We start from the raw sequence: 24646 nt of genomic DNA, 5'->3' as shown, positions 1-24646 counted from the left end.
ATGAGAAATAAGATATAAGATATATAAGATATTGTGGCGGACACTAGGGGCTATGCCTCTCACCCAGCAGGACTGTGAGCTGGGGGCGTGGTTTAGGTTCCCGGGCTCGCCGGTGCGCGATATTATGAACCCTACATAGGCCTCGCCAAAATCCCGTTTCTGGCTTTGTCACGTGTGCGCCACCGTAGCAACGCGAAAATATGTTGTTATGGGGTTAGCGCTCATCAAGGAAACGCTGTACACCCACAATTTAACCTGTCTAAGTTATCCACAATCAACATTAACGTTTTTAACTCAATCTTTGCTTGCTCCACGTTTGAGCATAGGATACTTCACCCCTTATCATGACTACAAACAAAACGAGCTCCTATATTGTAGTAATATGACTTTTACAAGTCTTACACATTAGCGCCACCTTCAGCTCTTGCACATTAGCGCCACCCTCAGGAAGATGACATATTTGACTCTGTCGTGATGTAATACTCAATGTAACCTTTTAGCTGGGGTTCATTCTGATTCTTTGTCTCATCAAGCCTCAAATGCATCACAATTATAATACCAATAACGTATCCAAGGAGCAGAGGCAGACCTTGTAACCTAAAATTGTTAGGTTAGTCAACTTAAGGCTATTCTTTCCCTCACAATCATAATTTCAACCCCATGGTTCACTTTTTAGACGATTCATAAGTTATGTAACTTAATATTTTGATTATTTTTAATCAAAACCAAAAATAATCTAGACTTCCTGCTTAATTTCGTTTTCAGGGCAAACACTTAAATCATAAGACAAACATCCTAGTCATGTCTTTCATTTCATTTACCAGAAAGTTTACATTTTCTACTATTAGCCTAGGCCTATAGTGTATAGTGCACAGTGTTGTATAAAGAAGGCCTGCTGAAAAGCTATAGGCTACTTGGGTAAAAGTAATGAAGTATCAGACATCGAAACTACTCAAGTTTCAATGAGCAATGAGGATCATGAACAGAGGAGAGCACATAAGACTGCCATTTTAATTATTATTTTGCCACTAGGGGGAGAAATTTACTAACTTTGGCGACCCCTCACTCTCGACAGGAGCGACTGCAATAATTGAAAATACCACCATTCATTTAGATAAAAGCAGATCTAAAAATAGGGTCCAGGGTCTTAAAAATTGAAATTCCCCTTTAAAGAAGACACGCCATGGATTTCATGAAATTTATTACAATTTTGACTGTATTATTACAATTCTAAAAGGAGAGAGAAAAAAATCATTAGGTTGCTACTGCATTTATAAAGGAGATTGGATGTACAGTATATCACACTATCATGTGCGACTAGTCTGCTGGGATCTCGCAACTTAACACTTTGTTCCCTGATGGAACAGGGAATCTGTCTGGCCAGACAGATAAGCCAGCCCCTTATGTCTTAACATGACTCCTTACGATGGGACTGGACCTCCGCCAATAGGGGCTCAGGGCCCAACAACCGTTTTTGTTCTCAAGCTCTTTTTCAAATAGATGAATTCAAATAACACCGTCACCAACCTAGATTGCCATTCTAATGGCAAGGAGTCCCTGGGGTTCCTCAAGAAACCATAGTTTTGAGCTATAGGACCTGCGCCCAAGCAATGGAGCCCATTTCCTTTTAGGGAGTAGAGGAGCTTCTGCACAAAGCTAAGAACAGGGCTGAGCTGAGCTGAGCCAATATGTGGAAAGCTATAGCTTTTTTTTAACCTTCAACACCCAGGTACCTGACACAAATCAGTTCATGGAGGTCCATTTGTACGTCATTGGTCACTGGAAAGTGCTATTGCTGAATCAATATAGTTACCATATTTTTCGGTGTATAAGTCGCACCTTTTTACATAGTTTGCCAGGCCCTGCGACTTATACACAGGTGCGACTTATATATGAAAATATTTTGGCCTTATACACCGGTGCGACTTACACACCTGAAAATACGGTAGTTATTACTATTATTCATATTAGAAACAAAAGCAAGCACTTTACCAAGTATCACTTGTCCTTTTTAACTGCTAAAAAAAAATCTATTGACAACATGCTCGTGTTATGGGTGTGAGTCTGTCATAGGCTCTAACCTCTATGAGGCATCTACAGTAGTTGGGTATTCCTTATGGGAAATAGTACTAAAATAGTTGGATACTTCTAATGGGATATTAAGCTAAAACATGAACATAAGTGAACAATCTACCAGCAAATTGTGCTCAATTACAATATTTCTCTAAAAAGAGAGAAAAAAATCATTAGGTTGCTAGTGCATTTATAAAGGAGACTGGATGTACAGTATATCACTCTATCATGTGCATGCATATGGCCCTCAGTGTGTCTTCCCTAAGGCACTGTTTTCTTGGACACAGAAGGAAAGATTGTGAGGTGCGGGCTTTGCTCTTCCCTTCTTGTTGTAGCCGTGCTCCTTCTTAGAGCTTTTTGGGGGCCGGCCGGCTGCAAGGCTTCTCCTCCCACCCAAAGGGGTCTTTCTGCGTCTCACCGCTGTAGGTTGGACACCTATTGTGGTGGTTGTTTGGAGGAAACCCCTTGGTCTCTTCCGTCCCATCGGTTGGGCTTGTGGTGCTTTCCCTATGGAGAACAAAGCAGACTGGATGGCTGAGTCTGTGTGGAGCTTTGAGAAAGTGGACAGAAAAGCCTTAACAGGTGCGCTGTAGCTCTCATCCTCCTCCAACTTCCTTTTCAGGTCTCCAACAAAGTCATCCAGCTGCCTCTTCAGGTCCTCTGTGTCTGATGTGCCTAGATAGATTAAATGGTAATTAATTTGATGCTGAGTATCAGTCAAGGGTAGCGATAGGATCTGAGGATTAGTTGTGACCTTACTTGTTCCAGCTACTGAGCTGCTAGTAGCTTCATAGGTAGCATCAGATGCCTCATCTTGATGTGAGGGTGGTTCGCCTGTCAGGAAGTGGCAAAATGTAGATATTATGTAAGGGATAATGCCCGGAGTGAATTGTCATCCAGCACAGTTAAGAATTGCGAATAATTTTACACTTTTTTGAATGGGACCAATCTCAAATATATGTCCCTAAAGTGTAAAAGACACGGTTACTGCCCTTTGATGCAAATGCAAACTTTTTCATCTGCAACATTCACTGGACAGCCTTTATTGAAACAGCCTGGAGACACACGTGTCTGTCTTTCATGTAGGTAGCTTGTCCTGAGTGACAGCCTTATGGGCTGTTTTTCTTTTAGCCCAGCTGCGCCTTTGTCTTGGCTGTAAGACACAAGCACCTCCCAATACGGTAACAACAGTGAATTATGACTGCCACAATATGGGGTAACATGGTGAGCAAAACAATCAAAACGAATATTTTCAAATGTTTTGTTGGTTCATCTTTAAATAAGTGTCAGCTTATTACACTACACTACTCTTAAAAAAATACTTGCACCTAACCTCGAGCTCTTTTGCTTTCTCCTCTGCAATCTGACTGGGCTTGCAAATCTGACAGCAAAGAATATCTGCCATTTCTGTAAAGCAAAAGGAAGTAGGGGATGAGCAGACAGAAAGTGTGTGTGTGTGTGTGTGTGTGTGTGTGTGTGCGCGCGCGCGCGCGCGCGTGCGTGCGGGTCGAGAGAGGGGGCGAGAGAGATAGGAAGGGACTTATGGGTGTGCAGCGAGGGGAAGTTCATCTGGATTGCGCGTTTTGGCATGTTAAACCTCACTTTCCTTCACAAAGTCAACTCTACTTGTGCAGTAAGTTAGCTAGCTGGTAAATAGTGAGATTGCTTTTTATACACAGGTAACAACTTACTGATCAGCTTTCTTAAATGTGAGAAAGTCTATTTATTAGATATATGTTCATTTTCAGACAACTAACGTTACTTACCTCCGTTCTGTTGTTGACAGCCAGCAGTCCAAAATTACAAAAGCAGCCAGCTGTCCAAAATTGCAGCGGAAATCCGGCGTCCGTTCGCGAGATTTGGGACAGGGTACGGGATTTTGGCGAGGGCTATGTAGGGTTCATAATATCGCCGCCGGTGCAGGGTTGTTCCTGCTGCAGTTGGTTTTTGGAGTTGAGGAATAAACATCAAACTCGCCTTCGTCTGCTGTGTTTTTCCTGCCACATTGGTGACCCCGAATTGAACATGTTTGGAGCAGAAGAGGAGTGTGAATCCACTTCGGCCACGCCGCCCCAACTCTCACAGCCGGCCGTTCTCGCCGCGGCTGTGAAGCTCCCAGAGTTCTGGTAGAGCGACCCGGCTTCGTGGTTCCAGCATATCGAGGCGCTGTTCCACCTGCGTGGAATCTCCGCGGACGACTCCAGATACTATTTGGTCGTCGCTGCGCTGGACCAGCAGTCCACACGCCGGGCCATGCAGCTGTTGCGCGCCCCTCCACAACACGATAAATACGTCGCCCTCAAACATCTTCTGCTCCGGAGATACAGCCTACTGCCGCAGAGAGGGCAGATAGAATCCTTCCCCTATCCGGTTTGGGCGACGGGACGGCTGTGGATCTCATGGACAATATCCTGCCGCTGCTAGGCTCGGACGAAGGTGGATTCCTTTTCCCGCACGGTTTCCTGCGCCAGCTTCCGTCTCCTGTGCGCGCGGCTTTGGCTAACTCCCCGTGTCTGGCCGCTGGTGACTGCCAAGGTTTGGCTGAGGAGGCCGATCGGGTCCTGCTGGCTACCAGACGGTTCTCTGTGCGGAGTGTGGCATTGGAGCCTCTGCAGCCGGCGTCGGAGGACGCGGACCCGGCAGTGGTGGCTGGAGTGACTGCCCGGAGACGGCGCGGGAGAGGCCTCTGTTTCTTCCGCCAGCGGTTCGGCGGCAAGGCGAGGCGCTGCGTCCCTCCGTGCACGTTTGAGGCGCCGGGAAACTCCCGGGCAGAGCTCAGTAGCAGCTGTGGGCGCTGGCGGACGTAGTGAGCTGCTCTTCATTAAGGACACGATGTCAGGAAGACGGTTTCTGGTGGACTCAGGCTCGCAAAAGAGCCTACTGCCTCCTGCTAAGACAGACAGGTCGGCCGAAGGAGGCGGCCCACATTTAAGTGCAGCTAACGGTTCGTACATTGCGACGTTTGGCACAAGGTTGGTGACTGTTTGCTTCCACGGGCGCCATTTTGAGATGGAATTTGTAGTCGCCTCCATTACTGTTCCTATTATCGGCGCGGATTTTCTGTGTGCTAATGGTCTGCTGGTTGATGTTGCAAACCGCCGTTTAATTGATGCTGTGTCTTTCGCCACTTTTCCGTGCGAGACAGGGGGAGCCGGGCCGTTAACACACGCTAACTTTTTAGCATTAGGGGATGTTTTTCAGCGTTTGCCGGCGGATTTTCCATCGGTGACTACACCTGCTTTTTCCACCGCGGTTACTAAACACGGGGTAGAACATTTCATTCCCACTGTGGGACCGCCAGTTTTTGACGCGGTAAAATTGGCTATAGCTAAGGAGGAGTTCGCCATCATGGAGCGTCTGGGTAGAGTGAGGCGTTCCAACAGCCCGTGGGCCTCGCCGCTTCACATGGTACCCAAGGCGGATGGGGCGTGGCGGCCTCGCGGCGACTTTCGCCGCCTGAACAACGTCACCGCCAATGACCGCTATCCCATCCCACACATACAGGACTTTTCCATACGCCTGGCAGGTACCACTATCTTCTCTAAGGTGGACCTGGTGCGCAGCTATCATCAGGTTCCCGTGCGCGCAGAGGACGTGCCCAAGACAGCAGTGATCACCCCATTTGGGCTTTTTGAGTTCATACGCATGCCTTTTGGCTTGAAGGGGGCAGCGCAAACCTTTCAGAGGCTGATGGACTCGGTGTTGCGTGACCTTGCTTTCGTGTTAGTTTATCTCGACGACATATTCGTGGCCAGTCCGTCAGCTGAAGAGCACCTGGCGAACCTGAAACAGGTTTTCTGTCGTCTGGATGAACACGGCCTGATAGTCAACCCGGCCAAGTGTCAGTTTGGACTGCCGGTGATTGACTTCTTGGATCACCGCATTTCGCCACAAGGCGCGGTCCCGTTGCCTTCTAAGGTGCAAGCGGTGGCGGAATTTCCCCGCCCAGTCTCTGTTAAGGCATTGCAGGAACTCTTAGGCATGGTGAATTTCTATAACCGTTTCCTCCCTCGCGCCGCCCACCTCCTTCAGCCACTTTACGAAGCCCTGCGGCTTAAGAAGGCTAACGACCCTGTCGATGGACTCCCGAACGGGTCCAGGCCTTTGACGGAGCTAAGTGCGCCCTGGCTAACGCTGCCCTCCTCGCCCATCCCACACCCACGGCGTCCATAGCTTTAACAACCGATGCGTCTGACATGGCCGTGGGGGCTGTGGTTGAGCAGCGTGTGGCGAATGCGTGGCAGCCACTCGCATTTTTTAGCCGCAAACTGCGAGATAGCGAGCGCAAGTACAGCGTTTTTGACCGGGAGTTGCTGGCACTGCACCTTGCAACCCGGCATTTCCGCTTCCTGCTGGAGGGTCGCCCATTCACGGCTTATGTGGATTATAAACCGCTGACTTTCGCCATGTCCAAGGTGACTGAGCCGTGGTCTGCTCGTCAGCAGCGCCACCTAGCGGCAATCTCCGAGTTCACAACGGACATTCAGCATGTGGCCGGGAAGTCCAACCCTGTTGCTGATTGTCTGTCGCGTGTGCTTGTGTGTCCTGTGCACCTCGGTGTGGATTTCTCCGCTATGGCTGCCGACCAGCCCAGCGACCCGGACGTCCTTGCCCTTAGGTCAACGCGTACCGGCCTCAAGCTAGAGGACGCTGTGATGCAGGAAGGCAGTTCTGCCCTCCTCTGCGAAGTCTCCACCGGCCGTCCCCGCCCCGTTGTTCATGTGGCCTGGCGCCGTCGAGTTTTCGATTCGATTCATCCCCTCTCGCACCCTGGAGTTCGGGCGTCGGTGAAGTTGGTCGGTTCCAAGTTCGTTTGGCCTGGCCTCCACAAGGACGTCAAGGGGTGGGCGGCTGCATGTGTGGCGTGCCAGCGCGCTATTGTCCACCAGCACACTAAGTCGCCCCTCGAACCGTTTCCGATCCCGGCCAGACGTTTCGACCACGTGCATGTGGACCTGGTGCGCCCTCTACCTTCTTCACAGGGTTTTACGCACCTGCTCACAATGGTAGATCGGACCACTAGATGGCCAGAGGCTGTCCCTCTATCCTCCACAACATCCTCGGATGTTGCACGCGCTTTTCTGTCCTCCTGGGTCGCCCGTTTCGGCACTCCGTCATCATCTCAGACAGGGGCCACCAGTTCGTGTCAGAGCTCTGGTCGGCACTTGCGCGATCCTTGGGTGTGCAGGTACACCGCACTACCGCGTATCACCCTCAGGCTAACGGCTTGTGTGAACGTTTTCACCGGTCGCTCAAGGCAGCGCTGCGTGCTGCGCTCTCGGATGGTAACTGGGTGGATCGTTTACCTTGGGTTATGCTCGGGTTGCGTTCGGCTCCTAAGGAGGACCTCGACGCTTCGCCCGCTGAGCTGGTGCTCGGTCAGCCGCTCCGCGTCCCTGGGGAATTTTTGCCTGGGAGTTCCGCTCCTCGACCCCGTCATGCCGTTTATCCTTTTTTGTCCGACAGCACTTGGGTTCCAGGCCCCGTTCACCACTGTTTTCCGCGGTCGTTCGTGCCTGCGGAGCTCATGTCGGCTCGTTTTGTTTTTGTACGGCATGATGCTCACCGCTCGCCCCTCCAACCCCCATACGATGGCCCATTTCGGGTTCTTGAGACGGGTCCTAAGGGTTTTGTGCTGGATATGGGTTGGCGTAGGGAGCGTGTCACGCTTGATAGGTTTAAACCGGCGCACAGGGTGGCAGGCGAAGTTGTGTTTCCGGCCCAGGTTCCCCGTCGGGGTCACCCTCCTTCCAGGACCCTGGCAGTGTCTTCACGGGTTCAGCATTCTGCTTCTCAGCCGGCTTTGGACTGTTTCACCTACTGTTTAGGCTGAGGGACGGCGCAACCGTTATGGCAGGCTGCTTAAGCCTCCAGTGAGACACTCATTTTCTTCCCTGGAGTACCTTCTGGGTGTTCGGGGGGGGGGGGGGGCTGTGTGGCGGACACTAGGGGCTATGCCTCTCACCCAGCAGGACTGTGAGCTGGGGGCGTGGTTTAGGTTCCCGGGCTCGCTGGTGCAGGGTTGTTCCTGCTGCAGTTGGTTTTTGGAGTTGAGGAATAAACATCAAACTCGCCTTCGTCTGCTGTGTTTTTCCTCATCCTGCCACAATATAATATATAAAAGCTATATAAGAGATATGAAATATAGTATATAAGAGATACAAGACATAAGATATAAGAGATATAAGATATAAGCGATAAAAGGAGGTAAACTGATCCAACGAGCCACTCCTGGCTCCTTCAAAGTTAAAACTGTCAATCCCCCCCCCTCACATGTACTCCATACATTTATGTACATTTATGCTTGCACATGCAGCTAACAGGTGTCTCAGGGCAGTAGTATTTCCTATCTTGGTGCCTACACCGAAAAACGATAGTAAACCCCAAGTACAATAACACCACGTTTGATAAAAGTGAATCCTGTGAGGTTTGTAGCAAATGAGTTCAGATTCACAGACTGAGACTGTTGAACAATACCCCACAAAATCCCCAAAAAATAACTTAGAGAAAGACTGACCACAGTGTACTTTATTTAAATGAATTTGGTACCGTGTGTTGCATTTGATTCAAATAAAAATTTACAAAAAAATGCAATATATACAAAAATGGCATGTCACCTTTCCACTCTTCATTTGATTTTTCCAAGAAATTGTATATTTTTTTCTATTTAATTGATTTCAGCACTTCAGACTTTAATCACACAATGCAACAAAAACAATAATTACATCTTGAGCATTTTTAATACACCACATATACCACTTTTTGTATTTACTCTGTAGCACATCATCATAGTAACAGCCATCAATGGCGGCATCAAACCTCAAGACAGCCTTCACAGTCAACTCAGAGAGGAATGTTTTAACATACAGTTTGAATACACTTATTTACAGATAAGCTTCTCAATGCACTATTTGATCTTGTTTTCCGCAACCAGTTTCTAAAAGGCTATCTATACATGATAATTATACAAGTCCCACAGGATACAGAACACCTGGATTCCTCTTACTCCGTTACTGTGCTTGTACTCAGATTTATACAAACAAAATCTCTGATCTTGATTTGTGGTCAATATTTGATATTCTGCTGATTTCAGCAGGGAAAAAACAAAGTGGAACTTTTGTTTTCCTGAAATAGTCTAAGTGGGACAACGTATTCCAAAACATTTACACCACCACTTTGCTCTTTATTGGAAATTAGTTTTTTTTATGAACATTAATGAGGTTCATGACATAGAAAAAGGCATCCTAATACTTTAATCTTTATTTGCTAAATAGTTGACTTCAACATAATGTCATGACTGACACCTCAAGAGAAAACTCATGAGGCTCACCGAAGAGACATGAACATCTCAGCCCGAGCTGGACACAGGAAGCTGGTCGGAGAGAGAGTAGGGTATGTCTAACACTTATAGAACACAGACTCATCGATAAGTACTGCCTGCCAAAGTATATGCACAGACTTATTGAACCAAAATGTCATTAAAACGTAATGAAAGACACATTCATTCATTCACACACCACTTTGACCGGATGTGGATAACGCACCATAAAAGAAACTCTTGAATGATGAGGATTAAAATTAAAAAAGGCAAATATATTATTGAATGAAAACAAATTCTACTGCTTTAAAGGCTTTGTTTTCACGGAAGAAAATACATTTCTATTCCTCTAAGTCTCATGATGGGGTGTTTATGTAAGTGCATTTCCTGTCGTTTCTTCACACTTGATGCACGTCCTGCGGCCTGAGCAGCACCACCATCATGCTCACCCTGCACCACCATGGTCACTCTGCACCACCATGCTCACCCTGCACCACCATGCTCACCCTGCACAGCTCCAGCACCGACACAACCAGCACCATGCTCACCATGCACACCCTGCACTGCCATGCTCACCCTGTACCACTATGCTCACCCTGCACAGTTCCAGTACCGACACAACCACCACCATGCTCACCCTGCACCGCCATGCTCACCTTACACCACCATGCTCACCCTGCACCACTATGCTCACCCTTCACAGCTCCAGCACCGACACAACCACCACCATGCTCACCCTGCACCGCCATGCTCACGCGTCACAGCTCCAGTACTGACAGAGCCAACTTACAGCACGCTGCCCAACTGCTGTGTTTATGGCAAAATTAGACATAAATCATTTGAGGTGCAGCCAAGACTGGTAGAAAAAGGCACCCCCAGAATTTAACTAAATCAATCAATAGCAAAATGACCATAACCAGTTGTGTTAAACACTGAAGCGTTTTTTTTTTTTGGTCTCTTAAATTGACTACAGAAATAGGGAGCTGGGTGTGAAGTGTCATACTTTAACTAGTAATTGGACCCAAACAGGAAGTGTTTGTCAGTGTCACAGTGGAGGGTTGTCTCTCCATGAACCAAGCTGAGGTAGCTTTATGTACAATTTCTATGTCAGCTTCTAAGATGGACAATTATACAATAGCTCTGATAATTCAACAAACATATTTGAGAGTTAGGCTACAGTGTCGGCATAAAAAAACGTTGTACGACATGCATTAAGCACGCATTAAACAAGAAAAAGTCGATTTCAAAGAACTATTTTTACACTGGGAGCAAAGTAAATCTCTTTGCTATCTGACCTCTCTAATGGCCAACTTATAAAATACAAATATTAATAAGATAATATGTAATTATCCCTTGTTTGTGAGACCTTGAGATGAACTTAGTAAAGAGAAAAACTGCATTTTTTCCCCCATTTAGGTGAGTAGTGCCTAAGGTTTATCGAGAAATAAGTTCCAAAATATAAATCAATCCGGTCATGCACAGGTATGAGGACTAAGTACATTTCTTTTTTATGTTTGGCATCTTATTGTGAAACGTTGACACTGAGGACTGTGCATAGAAGTTTAGGAAGTTTTGTGCAAAAACCTTGCATCAATTCTGATGTAAAGAGAGGCTCACACTAAACAAGTGATTTTAGGCTCATTAGCAGTATTAGTAAAGTCAGTGAGAGCAAGAATTATGTCTATTTACTTGTGTTACTGAAATAAAAATAACACCAATATGCATTTTTCAATTCAAACATAATTTGTCCCAAGCACTTCAGTTTCTCTTTCGGACTCCTTGGCATTAATGTTTCTAAGGTCTTTGAAAAATTCAGGCATTTGGCCCCTTTTCTCTCCGGGATTACAGATAACATGAGAAAAAAACAAAAACAAAACACTGTCTGCATCTATACTTAAGGATGGTGAGATTGTGAGAATAAGGAATACCATAGTTTGGATAGCAGGGAATGTGTCACAGATGGAGAAGAATTGAGTCTGTGTGTTGTGACTACTGAGCACATCCGTGGAGGTGACATGGAGTTACATGGAGGTGACATAGAGTTACATGGAGGTGACAGAGTTACATAGAGGTGACATGGAGTTACATGGAGGTGACATAGAGTAACATGGAGGTGACACTGAGTTACATGGAGGTGACAGAGTAACATGGAGGTGACAGAGTTACATGGAGGTGACATAGAGTTACATAAGTGTGACATAGAGTTACATGGAGGTGACATAGTGTTACATGGAGGTGACATAGAGTAACATGGAGGTGACATTGAGTTACATGGAGGTGACAGAGTAACATGGAGGTGACAGGTTACATGGAGGGGACAGTAACATGGAGGTGACATTGAGTTACATGGAGGTGACAGAGTAACATGGAGGTGACAGAGTTATATGGAGGTGACATAGAGTTACATGGATGTGACATAGAGTTACATGGAGGTGACATAGAGTTACATGGAGGTGACATGGAGTTACATAAAGGTGACATAGTAGAGTTACATGGAGATGACATGTCTTTACATGGAGGTGACATAGAGTTACATGGAGGTGGCACAGTTAAATGGAGTTGAAATAGAGTTACATGGAAGTGACAGAGTTACAGCTGCACTGCTGCAGACGACACCATCCGATCCTGTGCTCCCATCTGCTGTTGACTTGTCAAACGACAGTTTATATGTGAAATGGAAAATAAAATCTATTCAGACAGATTTATATTAACATAGCAATCATAGTTAAAGGCGTGTGGTGTCACATGAATTAAAAATAATGTCGTGTTTGATGTCATCTTTAACATGACAGGTGATCGTGTGCATTATAAACCTAGGTAGCCAAAGTTACGATACCCAAATAATATTAGTAGGCTGACAGAAGACTACTCTTTTGTTATTAAACATTTTCATGCTTTATTCCATGCTGAAACCTACCTTTTACACACAAAGGATGGTGTGCAACAACAAAATATTGGAAAATAAGGTAGTTATGACTTCTTTTACTGTGGTGTGTGCTTTGTGTATGCAGCGATGGGCAGACAACACCTGCTGTGTGTGCATGGGATGTGATGACACTTTTACTCTACATTTTATCTATAGGAGAAGTATGAATTTAATTGTTCTTCAAATCAAGTGAAATAACATTTCAACTTGATAAACATGAGAGGCACCAAGACCACCTTAAAGTAACTTCTTGCTTTCTAGGGCTTGTCATTCGGGAGAAGCTGCTGACACTCCTGCTGGTCCTGACTGATCCAGCAAAACCTTCAGCCATCTGGTCAAATAAGTCAGTAATTCATTTTGCGTTAATATTTGATCAATTCTTGCACCCGGGCCTGTCATCACTCGCTTCTGCAGGTTGCCAAACATTTAGAATTGCTGTGATTGTGAAGGCATGACTAGAGCCCCTTGAGAAACAATCCTCCTCATAGTCAACATATTTAAATCTTTTAAGAAATCCAATCTGCCTCTGATAATAAATCACACCATCTGATTCTCTGACTTGATTGGACGACCAATGAATTGTCGTCACCAGTCTGTCAGTTGGTCTGTTTTCGAATAATTGCCTAGGAACGTCAAGTTAGTTGTGACTAACTACCGATTATGAGCTCAGGGTGGTGCACCTCCAACCTTAGAAGACTTTGCTTCTGTTCAGAGGGGGGCGCTAAAACCGTTATAAGAAATCAAATGTTAGTTAAAAACTGAAGAAAAAAGACACCCCAAACATTAATATTCTACGATATTGGTGACATATCAGCAATTTGCCTTTTACCACCAGACGTTCCGGCGACCAGATGCTGCAGCGACCATCCTGTCTGCCCTACCTGCGATCTGATGACGTCTGGCTTAACTAAACAGGGAATTGACCTGCTGTGGTTTAGGACGTGATTTAGGATGATTCTTGAAATGTTGACTTTAATCACGAAGGTTATTCACCTTATAAATTAATTTTTTCATCCTCACAACCTATTTGAGACAAATTTCAACCTTTGAGGGAGCATAAATGGATGGAAGTTCAGATCTATTGTTGACGAATATCCTTCTACTGTAACAAACTAAACTCAGTATATCTTTGAATGCTGAAATGTTGAACAACACAATACTGTGTACAGGGTTAGGGTAAGTACACACTGATTTTAGTTGTTTACATTTTGAATGTATGGGATTATCGCCTCATTTAGCCTGTGAAAATTAATCCTTGCATATTGTAGCGAATTCGGGGGACAACGCAACCACAGGAACTGCCGCGGCCGGGAAGCGAACCTATATCGCCCGCACCGCAGGAGACATCACTAACCGCTCGACTAAAGGGTCAGACCTGCCGGCCAGCGTGTCTGCTAATCCATGCACGTTACAATATATCTGAAGATAGTTGTGTTGTATTGTTGTTATTCTATGTTAAGTACACTTCGTTAAGCCACGAAAGTGTATATTAAGTACACTTCGTTAAGCCACGAAAGTGTATGTTAAGTACACTTTCGTTAAGCCACGAAACCGCAGACCTACATGGCCAATAAACATGATCCTGATTCTGAAATAGCAACGTCAAATGAGCCTGATGCTAACTGACGCGAACCGACGCGAACCGGTGCTAACCGATGCTAACTGTGCATCCTTGACTGGCTTGTAGAGGATTCAGTTGAACACGTCACTGTAGAAACACAAAACCCAACCCTGATCTGCTGCTGGTGCTACATGTAGCATTATGAGCTACTGTTTGGTTTATTTGCCTACAGTTTGCCACTGATCAAACCTAGCCTGTTTTTACAATCACTGGTGAAGACACAGTGCTGCAGATTACTGTCAAATTTCCCCAACATTTTTGGCCTCAATACCTTTTTCTCAAAAAAGTAAATGAATAGTATATACTACTCTATACATTTTCAGACTTACATGGGAAATAAAGACATTTTATGAGAGTAGGTAGAGTTATCATAAAATAAAACAACACAGTATGATCATAATAAACTGGTTCTGCTCCATCCGTCTCTTTAAACAGCGAACCACAACCCAACGGCTGCTGACTAGCCTGCCCTCATCTTTATTAAAGTCAAAGTAAAATATTATGAAGTTTATTGCTATAAAGCAGTGTTCCTAATAAACGTTCCCTAAACAATGTAAACAAATAATTTGCTCTTGTACAGTACATGATCTGCATACAAAGTATTGCCATGTAGCGGAGTATGCAAATAATTATACTGTTCCTTGATTCGAGATACTGCATTTGTCTCTGATGGACACTGCAGTGGCTTTATCCGAATCTGACTCAACTTTTTGTTTCTATTAAAATGAATCCAAATAAATGATGGCTACCCCCTTGTCCTCCTTTTATACAGAAATTGGTAACGTAAAGCATTTTTATGACTAAATGGAATTGTTTTTCAACAGTCATATGCTGCACATGAGTTATGTCCAAAATGGGATGCTGATGACGGAAATGAAGGATTACCTTTTCCTCACAGAAACAAGTGCATTTAAAGAGACAGCAAGCCCTTTATTACATCTCTTAAGCTAAATACATCTTGGATTTTCCTTGAGTGGTAAAACGGATTTTCCCACTGATAACTTGAACAAAAGCCAAGAACACATCCGCCAGCTCTATGAGGGAGAGCATCTATGCCATGTCTTTCTCTCACGGTGAAGACCCCCAGCGGCCAGATGCCATCCCGCTGCTGACACACATGGGTCCAGAAACAGAAAGGCAGCTCTCTGGGTAAACTTCTGAGATGCTGGGCTATGGCATTCACCTACAGTGTTGCCACCTTCAACCAAGGGCACAGATGCCATTTCAATATCGGAGGGAACAAGATCCCGTACGGCGGTTGAACGGTTTTCAAAACTGGGCTTTAAACTACCATTTTATGACTGCTTCCGGTGAAAAAAAGACTATTCCACATCATCAACCAACCACTAACAGAATATTTTTTTTCTTTTCTGGAATGTTTTAACTCTTTTACTGTCCACATCACACAATTTGCATGCCAGAAGAGAGCAGGTCATTGGTGGCCCAAATAGTAGCGAAGGGAACACGCGATAACCATAAGCGACCTGTGTGAAATACGGGAAGTTCGGAGGAGAAGTTGAATCAAATCATCCCATCAAGAGACGATTTGTGTAGGCTAAATCATTAATGAATGGCAAATGAATGCTGAATCAGTCTATTCAAAAATTACAAATATTGGGCGTCCGGGTAGCGTAGTGCTCTATTCCGTTGCCTACTAACATGGGGATCACCGGTTCGAATTCCTGTGTTACCTCCGGTTTGGTCGGGCGTCCCAACAGACACAATTGTCTGTGTCTGCGAGGGGAAACCCGGATGTGGGTATGTGTCCTGGTTGCTGCACTATCGCCTCCCCTGGTCGGTCCTAATCCATGTTGACACAAGTGCCCCTTTTTAGTTGTTTAACTAGCAGAAAAAGTTGTCTCATAATTATAATAATCATAAATATAATAATCACAATATCAATATCAATCAATTAAGCTGTATTTTATAGCGCTTTTCTAGCTGCAACAGCCACTCAACGCGCTTTACAATTAATTAATTCACACACACACACACACACACACACACACACACATACATACACACACACACACACACACACACACACACACACACACACACACACACAAACAGCTGTTGGTGTCGTTAGTAAGGCTTGCGAAGGGAAGTTCGTAGGACTGGGCAGCTGAATGTGGGGGGGGGGAGTGGTGGTCACTCTCCACGCTCCTGCGCAGAAGCTTGGACATGACGTCACACTAGTCATACGCCTCTGCCCCAATAAGAAGCGAGTAGCGTCACATGATCCCACCATTCCCGCCAATGCAACGTTTCAAAGCGGAAGCAAAGCGTCACTGCCTGTCTGTAAGGTTTGAATTTCAAATGAATAGGGGCTGTCTAAATACATCCTCATCAAATATGTACCACTCCTAACAATATTGTGCTGTTCACATCCTGGCTCACCCTGTGCTTTTCCAGGTTTCTAATGATGCCACTGTGATTACTGAAGCATGGTCCCTTTTCTGTATGTCAAAGAATCTGGTAAAATAATGTTCATTATTTTAAACCAGTAAAACATAGGCTTGTAAATTCAAAGAAAATGGTTAGATTAAAGCTTATGCAAGCAGCTGCCGATTAACTTGTTCTCCAAAAACATGACAAAAGAAAACAGTACACACTGAAAAGTCAAGGTATACAAAAAAATAATAAAAATAAATACATTATCTGATGGTGCTGTTAAATATAGGTGTCTAACTAATCAAACATGTCCTTTTAGATTCTCCTGAAAATCCATTATTTCACTGACAAAAATATAACAAATTTGGTAGTAACGCACATACAGTTGGTGGGGTGCAACAAGGCCAACAAATGTAGAAAAATATTCATACAATTTTTGTTTGTATGGTATAAAGTTGTTATATAGCCAATGTTATAAAGCTTTAAAATCTGACACTTGAACAACTTAGAAATGTTAAAGCAGCCAACTTAAGAACTAAGTGAAAAGACAACAGGAAAACCTGAACTAACTGTTTCCTGCAGAAAACCTGGAGCCCATTTATGTGCACACAAATACAATTATTTTTCCTGACATTTTTTTCTCCTTTTTTTGTTGTTAAATCAGTGAACTTAAATACCGTTTCTTGTCAACTGTAGCATGCACAAGTTGATATGCACGTACAAAAGCTGGATACACCAATATCCAACCAGGACACTGTCAGGTGTATATCTAATAACATGTTTAGGTAATTTTGTGATCCGTGATCTGATCCCATGGTGATATTTAGAACACACCATTTACTTAAGAATGCAGGGATATTTGTTTTTTTTTTTTCGTTTTTTGGGGGGGGGATTTCCCCCCCAGTTTTGTCCGGCCAAATACCCCACTCTTCCGAGTCGTCCCGGCCACTGCTCTACCCCCTCTGCTGATCCGAGGAGGGCTGCAAACTACCACATGCCTCCTCCGATACATGTGGAGTCACCAGCCCTTTCTTTTCACCTGACAGTGAGGAGTTTCAGTGGTGCGTGGGAGGATCACGCTATTCCCTCCAGTCCCCCCTCCCCTTCCAAACAGGCGCCCCAAACCAACCAGAGGAGGCGCTAGTGCAGCGACCAGGATACATACCCACATCCAGCTTCCCACCCACAGACACGGACAATTGTGTCTGTAGGGACGCCCGACCAAGCCAGGGGTAATACAGGTATTTGAACCAGTGGTCTCCATGTCGGTAGGCAACGGAATAGACCGCTACGCTACCCGGACGCCCCCATGCAGGGATATTTGTAAATGTGATATTAAGAAGTATATTACTGTATATGTCTGGCATAAGCCCTTATTAGGGAACTGAGGTGTCAGAATCCTAGATGCACATGAACAGGCTCATTGTGACAGGCACATCTTATTAGGCAGAACCAACATAATTTCCTCATTCGAACATTTTTAACAAAAACATATATCCTTCACTATTCCTTTTCACTATTTTCACAAACTGGGAGCATTCATTTCAGGCCCCATTTTGACATATTTCCTTTAATCTTGTCCATATTGATAGGTTAGAGTAGTCCAAACGACTAATATATGATCAAATCAGATGGGTCTTATACATCTTAGCCTACAAAGGTCTGCTTTGATAGCATGAAAACGGTTACAGCCTCATGCTACAATAAGCTCCTTGACGTATTTTGTGCTTCTTACCATCCTGCTATCCTCGGGGGGAAAATAGGGGAAAAAGACATTGCATTTGTGTACTAGACATGACAAAAACATATAGTAAGTACCTTGAGCAAAGAGGTTTAAGAAATGTTGTTTTTAGATGTGCTACAGTGTCAATATTTCCCAGAGGGAGGGTCACTTCGGGAAGGGAGCAAAGAGCTGAAACTTCTTCTTTCCATTTACTCAGCTTCTACAAGCACAAAAAACAGCTGATTTGTGGATGTCTGCTTTAAATAGCTAATCTGTATGATGATATCCCTCCTTCTGACTTCCCATAGTTCCTTGGAGCCTGTCTGTTTTCATGGTAACAGCTGGCACCAGTTATGCTGTGGTAGATTTCTCTTGCAATTGGTATTAAAGTTATCATCTGCCATTTTAAGCTTTCAATTTTTGTTGTAACAAAAACAAATTGTCTCAGGCCCAACCAGGCACTGCAATGAACACAACTGGATGTGTTCTTGGGTGGGAAACACAAAGGACAAATGCATCACCATTTCAATTAGTTCCTGCTGGCAGCCTACACAGCAGTGGGGATGGACACATGGGGGAAATAGTGTGAATTTCCCCACACCTTACGTCCCCTTGTAGAAACTGGCAGCTGGCAGGTGAAAAGAAGTAGTCAGCAAATCCACAGGCATTGGAGGACAGGGGTTTTGCCATGATAGGAGAATAGAAGAATGTAGGGAATTGGACATGCCAAATTGAGTGACTATTCAATAGGATAGTGAAACTGTGCAATTGTTTTATTTCCATGAATGTATATGAAACTTTAAAGGGTTACGTCTGACGTTTAGGTTTCGTGTTCTCACAAAATACTTACAGTGCAGAGAAAGCTTCAGAATTTTCACTTCAGTTCACAAAAAAACTTAATGCTAGCATTGCTGCCATTTCTCATTTAAACCAGTCGGTGCTAGTAGCTGCAGGCTAGTTTGTCATCTTGCAGTTAATGGCAACCTCTGGTTCCAATAATAGATGTGAACAGAACCTGAAGGACAGATATGAAAAAAAAACTCCCTGCAGGATAACAAGTGTCTGAAAAAAAAGCTAAAAGGTCAAAGTAAATCTTTAATGATTCACTTGGCGGCACAGAGCAGATTATGGCATTTCAACATAGACCTTCCAGCTTTTTGCTCTATTCTTATAGCCAAACATACCACCTCTTGTGAACACATACGGTTGCAATAATTTTATTACACTCTAAATTGTCTGTAAAGTTAAAAAAGCTGCATGTCAGTGTACTATAAATCCTGGTAGTTTGGTTTGTTGGGTTTTGTTATCCTGATTGTTTACCTACTTTGTTCTCTTGAGCTTCCTCTCATCTTTTCATTACTCCATTTTACTCTCTTCTTCACTCCATTCCCACTTCTCTTTGATTCCACTGTTGGCCAATTCACTTCTTCCATTCTCATTCTTTTTTTTAACCCTCCTCAAGCCTTTGTCATTTTATCATTCTTGCCCAACTTTTACACCACCTCTCCTTTTTAGCACCTTCTCTACTCTCCCCAGCATTCATCCCCGAAAAGCAGAAATCAGTGTCTTTGTAAAGCCAGGTGGAAAGAGGCTGATTGTTAACAGTTGAGTTGAGCTGCCAGAAAAGTCTTGTTTGCCATTATATGATTTTTTTTTTTGCAGATGGTAGACCAAAAATTTGTCTGTCATCGTTCACTTCATCTTTGTTGAACATTCAAGTGCTATTTATCCAGAGACGACACAATGATGCTACTTTAGCGGTTGTTTTTCAAGTTGTTCACTTTCTGCTGTACCTCTATTTTTTTGACTTTGTAGTCTAGAATAGAGCTGTTACTGACTAGTTGGGCAAGAAAAACATTTTTCCAGATATAAAACCATAAAGTGGAACTTTCCTAATCTACATAACTCTAATAGAAGAGCAGTCAGAAGGAAACTTTTTGGCACAAGAACACAGCTGATGACCTTTAGGATGTTAGAGAAGCCTCTTATATCAAGATGTAAGTACATCTTCCCTGCTCAATCTAACTCTGCAAGAGCTACGGATCATTGAAACTTGAAATCCTTGGAACTTGAAATCATTCCAAAAACACAAAGCATTACAGTTTCTACTGGCGTTGTATGAATTTATTCTTCTGTTGGGCTTTAGACGTAGAGCAGTTCCTTGATTATTCTCACCTTCTTATGTAGGAGAATATTCTGGATTTCCAGCTACTATTCAACACAAGAAAGGGGATTACTTGATATAAAATCAGGGGTGTTTCAGTTTTCAGTGGAAATCAGGTATTGCATTCATAACAGAAGCTCCCCACACCAAAGATCCTATCTGGATATATGTTGCAATCTCAGACTTTGGTGGACAGGATTCTTGCTTCTCCAACCTTTACAAATGCTAAACAAAAAAAAGTGTTACCTTGGGGGGTGGGCGTGGTTAATTAGTTTGAAACCATTCTATCAATTTAATTAGCATTACAGAGGATTTTCCATGTTAAGATGAAGTAGGAATGACATTGAGGCTTCCCCCTGGAGCTGAGATCTCCTGGAACAACCATCCATGATGGCTGATCCTGTTGCTCAGCTGGAGTGCCTGGTGTTATCGTGGCATTTACCTCAAGCATAGCACTGATACTGCCAAAGGTTAGGGGTTCAATTCCGACTGGGGCCATTCATGTGATATAGGCTATGAATGTGATAGCAATTTATTGCTGCAGTCCTTGCTGCTGTTGATCCAATAGGAGGATTTATTCTGCCAAACAGCTCCTTTCAATTTCCCCCTACAAGTAATGGTAGGGTGGGACTATAATGTGGTCTCATACTCCAATCTCTCCTGCACCAGAGCATCATCTTTGTACTGCAACCGGGGGGCTGTAGGGGAGAAGTCTATAGCCAGGATTGCCTTACGTATACTCCGGTCCAGGACATGACGTTCCCAAGCTGGGTAGTGGTTCCGACAAAGATCAATCTTGATTACGGTCTCTTCAAGGCGTGGGACACGAGATGAAGGTGTGGAAGGTGCAGTGGGACGCACCTGGAACACTGGCATACAACCATCCCGTTCTGAGTACTTCCCCATATCACGTTCAAGTGTTGTGGTACCACCGCGGTTAGAGCGCAGTGAGTTGGTGGCACCTTCTGAGGGTAGTGTTGAGAACTGTGCAGTAGGGTCCAAGTCAAGTGCTTGGCTGCTGAGTGAGCGTCCAAAGCGTGGACCATTAGGGTGAAAAAAGGCATAGTACATGAGCATAAAGACTACACCAGTCAGAAAACTGCTAAAAATCACACAGAGTGCGGGCACAGCAAAGGCGTCAGTGGTATGGGGCAAGCGGTAGAGGTACCAAAGCGTGCTCAAAGTTGCATTCTCCACTAGGATCACCAGGTAGTAGATGAAGAGACGACACCTGCCACAAAGACAATGTAAAGTCAAACTGACTAATCAAGTGAAGAGGGAGATACAAAGAGAAATTAAGTGAAAGCAAAGGAATCAGCTTAGCACAATTCAATGATTTGTATCATAAATAGGAAGAGATAAAACTAGAGGAAATCCACATATTCCCACTCAAAACAGCTATTTTGAAGCTGTACTGAAGTCTACTTTTACTTTATAGTGGTAAAAAAATAAATAATTAAAGGATAACATCTGTATTTTGATTTACAGTTAGGGACATTTCAAACTACAACTTCTTTACACTTTTAATGAAAATACATTTCAACAACACAATATGAAAAACCCATTCTAGGTCATATATAACAAATAATCAGATTTTCTTTTTACAATACTTAAAAGTAACCAACACACCTATCTTCTGATCACCTGAACAACTTCAAAACAAAAAACAAGGAAATCAAATATCACTTCACTGTCAGATTAAAGCCATGTATATTGAAAAGGAGCTTTGAGGAGCTAAGAATTTTTTTTTATTTGGAATTAAAGCAGAAGCATTTATGAAATTATATGAAAAATGAAGAGACATATTGTCCTGAAATAAAATTAAAATGTTGACCAGTAACACTTTAAAATCAAGGAAATTATATAATAAATGAACTAAAAAGAATGAACAACCGAGGGCAGCATTCACAGTGCAAACAAAGAGTATTCCAGTCCCACATAAAACCCTGTTCACTCTGGCCTACCTACTCTTTTCTGTTTTCTCTTTTGGTTTTTTGTGTTTATTGTTGTTTGTTTTCTTACAGCATATATATAATCCAGTTAGTCATGTAAATTCTCTATGAGACAGTACAACCCTGTTTCATGCCATAAGCTATAAGTATAAGCATCATTATCACATGAAACAGGCTTGTACTGTCTCATAGAGAATTTACTTGACTAACTGGATTATTTTGCTCCTTATTTGTTGAGCACTTTCTCTCCCGTTGAGTGTTTCTTTTAACAGTTATATATACTTAGCACAAAAAGTAAGGAAATGTGTGTTTGGTAGATTATTCTTTTGTTGTAACAATGGTTCTTGGCAATAAATCTTGTACCGTTGGAAAGCCTGTTTATTTCCCTTTTAAATGGTGCCTCCTTTGTAAGGAACATGCATTTGTGCGATGAGCAGCAGAGCTGAGTATGTGGGCTGTGCCCATGAAACATTTGCCAAATCTTCTCTGCCAATGCCAAACAGCTTATTTTGCTGTTGCTATTGACTCTTGTTTTGAGCTTCTGGTACCCCAGGTGCTGACAATCAGGTGCCTGATATAAGATTTATTGCCAAGAGGCATTGTTACAACAAAGAAATAATCTACCAAACACACATTTCCTTACTTTTTGTGCTAAGTTTATATACATATATTATATTATATTTATATATTATATATACCGCTATTCCTTGTATTTTCCTCTTTTATTAATTATTAATATTATAAAAATATTAAATAACTATTTATATCATTCATTATTTCATTCATTCTTTCATATATTCACAGGACCTTAAAATAAATAAATGAATACGCTGAAGCTAGTGTAACGAAAATTTCATGGATGGTCAAATTCAAAAGTTGACTTTTTATTAATTGATTGACAATAGCCAGATACCATTATATACCCTCAGCACTACAAACATCAGAGAAATAACTGAGTAGAATAGACCTGACTGGAATAAAATAGAAATGAGCACCAGCCTTACCTTGTGCGCCCTTCCTTGACATTGAACCAGGAGAAAATGTAGATAATACCCACCACCATATCGAACACAATCTCCTCCCACTTGCTGATGCAGAAATCAGTCTCACAGTGGACTATCCAAAAGGTCATGACACACCAATGCAAGACAATGAATATTCCGAAGTACAGCTGGAACACGGAGGCAAAAAGAGCGAAGGTGATGACTCGTGCCGCTATGGTGAAAAAGTGCCAGCAGAACTGGATGATGACCGCCAGGTAACTGATGGGCTTTTTGTCATCCCGAGAATCACGGAGAGCCTTCTGGTAGGATGCCAAGGCCCATGCCAGGGATACCAGGGAAGCTGCTGCTGTCATTCCTGGTACAAAGATGGAAGGACAGGGGCATAAGCAGAAAGGAAGGTAAACAGAAAGATGGACACACACACACGCACACACACACACACACACACACACACACACACACACACACACACACACACACACACACACACACACACACACATATATATATATATATACACTACCGTTCAAAAGTTTGGGATCACCCAAACAATTTCATGTTTTCCATGAAAAGTCACACTTATTCACCACCATATGCTGTGAAATGAATAGAAAATAGAGTCAAGACATTGACAAGGTTAGAAATAATGATTTTTATTTGAAATAAGATTTTTTTTACATCAAACTTTGCTTTCGTTAAAGAATCCTCCATTTGCAGCAATTACAGCATTGCAGACCTTTGGCATTCTAGCTGTTAATTTGTTGAGGTAATCTGGAGAAATTGCACCCCACGCTTCCAGAAGCAGCTCCCACAAGTTGGATTGGTTGGATGGGCACTTCTTTGAGCAGATTGAGTTTCTGGAGCATCACATTTGTGGGGTCAATTAAACGCTCAAAATGGCCAGAAAAAGAGAACTTTCATCTGAAACTGGACAGTCTATTCTTGTTCTTAGAAATGAAGGCTATTCCATGCGAGAAATTGCTAAGAAATTGAAGATTTCCTACACCGGTGTGTACTACTCCCTTCAGAGGACAGCACAAACAGGCTCTAACAGGTACTATTTAATGAAGATGCCAGTTGGGGACCTGTGAGGCGTCTGTTTCTCAAACTAGAGACTCTAATGTACTTATCTTCTTGCTCAGTTGTGCAACGCGGCCTCCCACTTCTTTTTCTACTCTGGTTAGAGCCTGTTTGTGCTGTCCTCTGAAGGGAGTAGTACACACCGGTGTAGGAAATCTTCAATTTCTTAGCAATTTCTCGCATGGAATAGCCTTCATTTCTAAGAACAAGAATAGACTGTCGAGTTTCAGATGAAAGTTCTCTTTTTCTGGCCATTTTGAGCGTTTAATTGACCCCACAAATGTGATGCTCCAGAAACTCAATCTGCTCAAAGAAGTGCCCATCCAACCAATCCAACTTGTGGGAGCTGCTTCTGGAAGCGTGGGGTGCAATTTCTCCAGATTACCTCAAC

At 43.5% G+C, this 24646-nt stretch overlaps 1 protein-coding gene across 1 annotated transcript in view; it reads right to left on the bottom strand.

Moving 5' to 3' along the window:
• Positions 1-20179: 20179 nt before the first annotated feature.
• Positions 20180-24646, bottom strand: part of xkr4 (XK related 4) — a 154843-nt gene continuing 150376 nt past the window's right edge. The window contains exons 3-4 of the mRNA XM_056293265.1: positions 23176-23530; positions 20180-21450 (exon numbers count right to left, since the gene is read on the bottom strand). Coding sequence (XP_056149240.1) covers positions 20850-21450; positions 23176-23530 — 956 coding nt within the window. The 3' untranslated portion in view covers positions 20180-20849. The remainder of the gene's footprint in view (positions 21451-23175; positions 23531-24646) is intronic.

The sequence above is a fragment of the Lampris incognitus genome, chromosome 14 (genome assembly GCF_029633865.1).
Source record: "Lampris incognitus isolate fLamInc1 chromosome 14, fLamInc1.hap2, whole genome shotgun sequence".
NCBI classification, from domain to species: Eukaryota; Metazoa; Chordata; class Actinopteri; order Lampriformes; family Lampridae; genus Lampris; species Lampris incognitus.
This window is presented reverse-complemented; position numbering and strand designations above follow the sequence as displayed.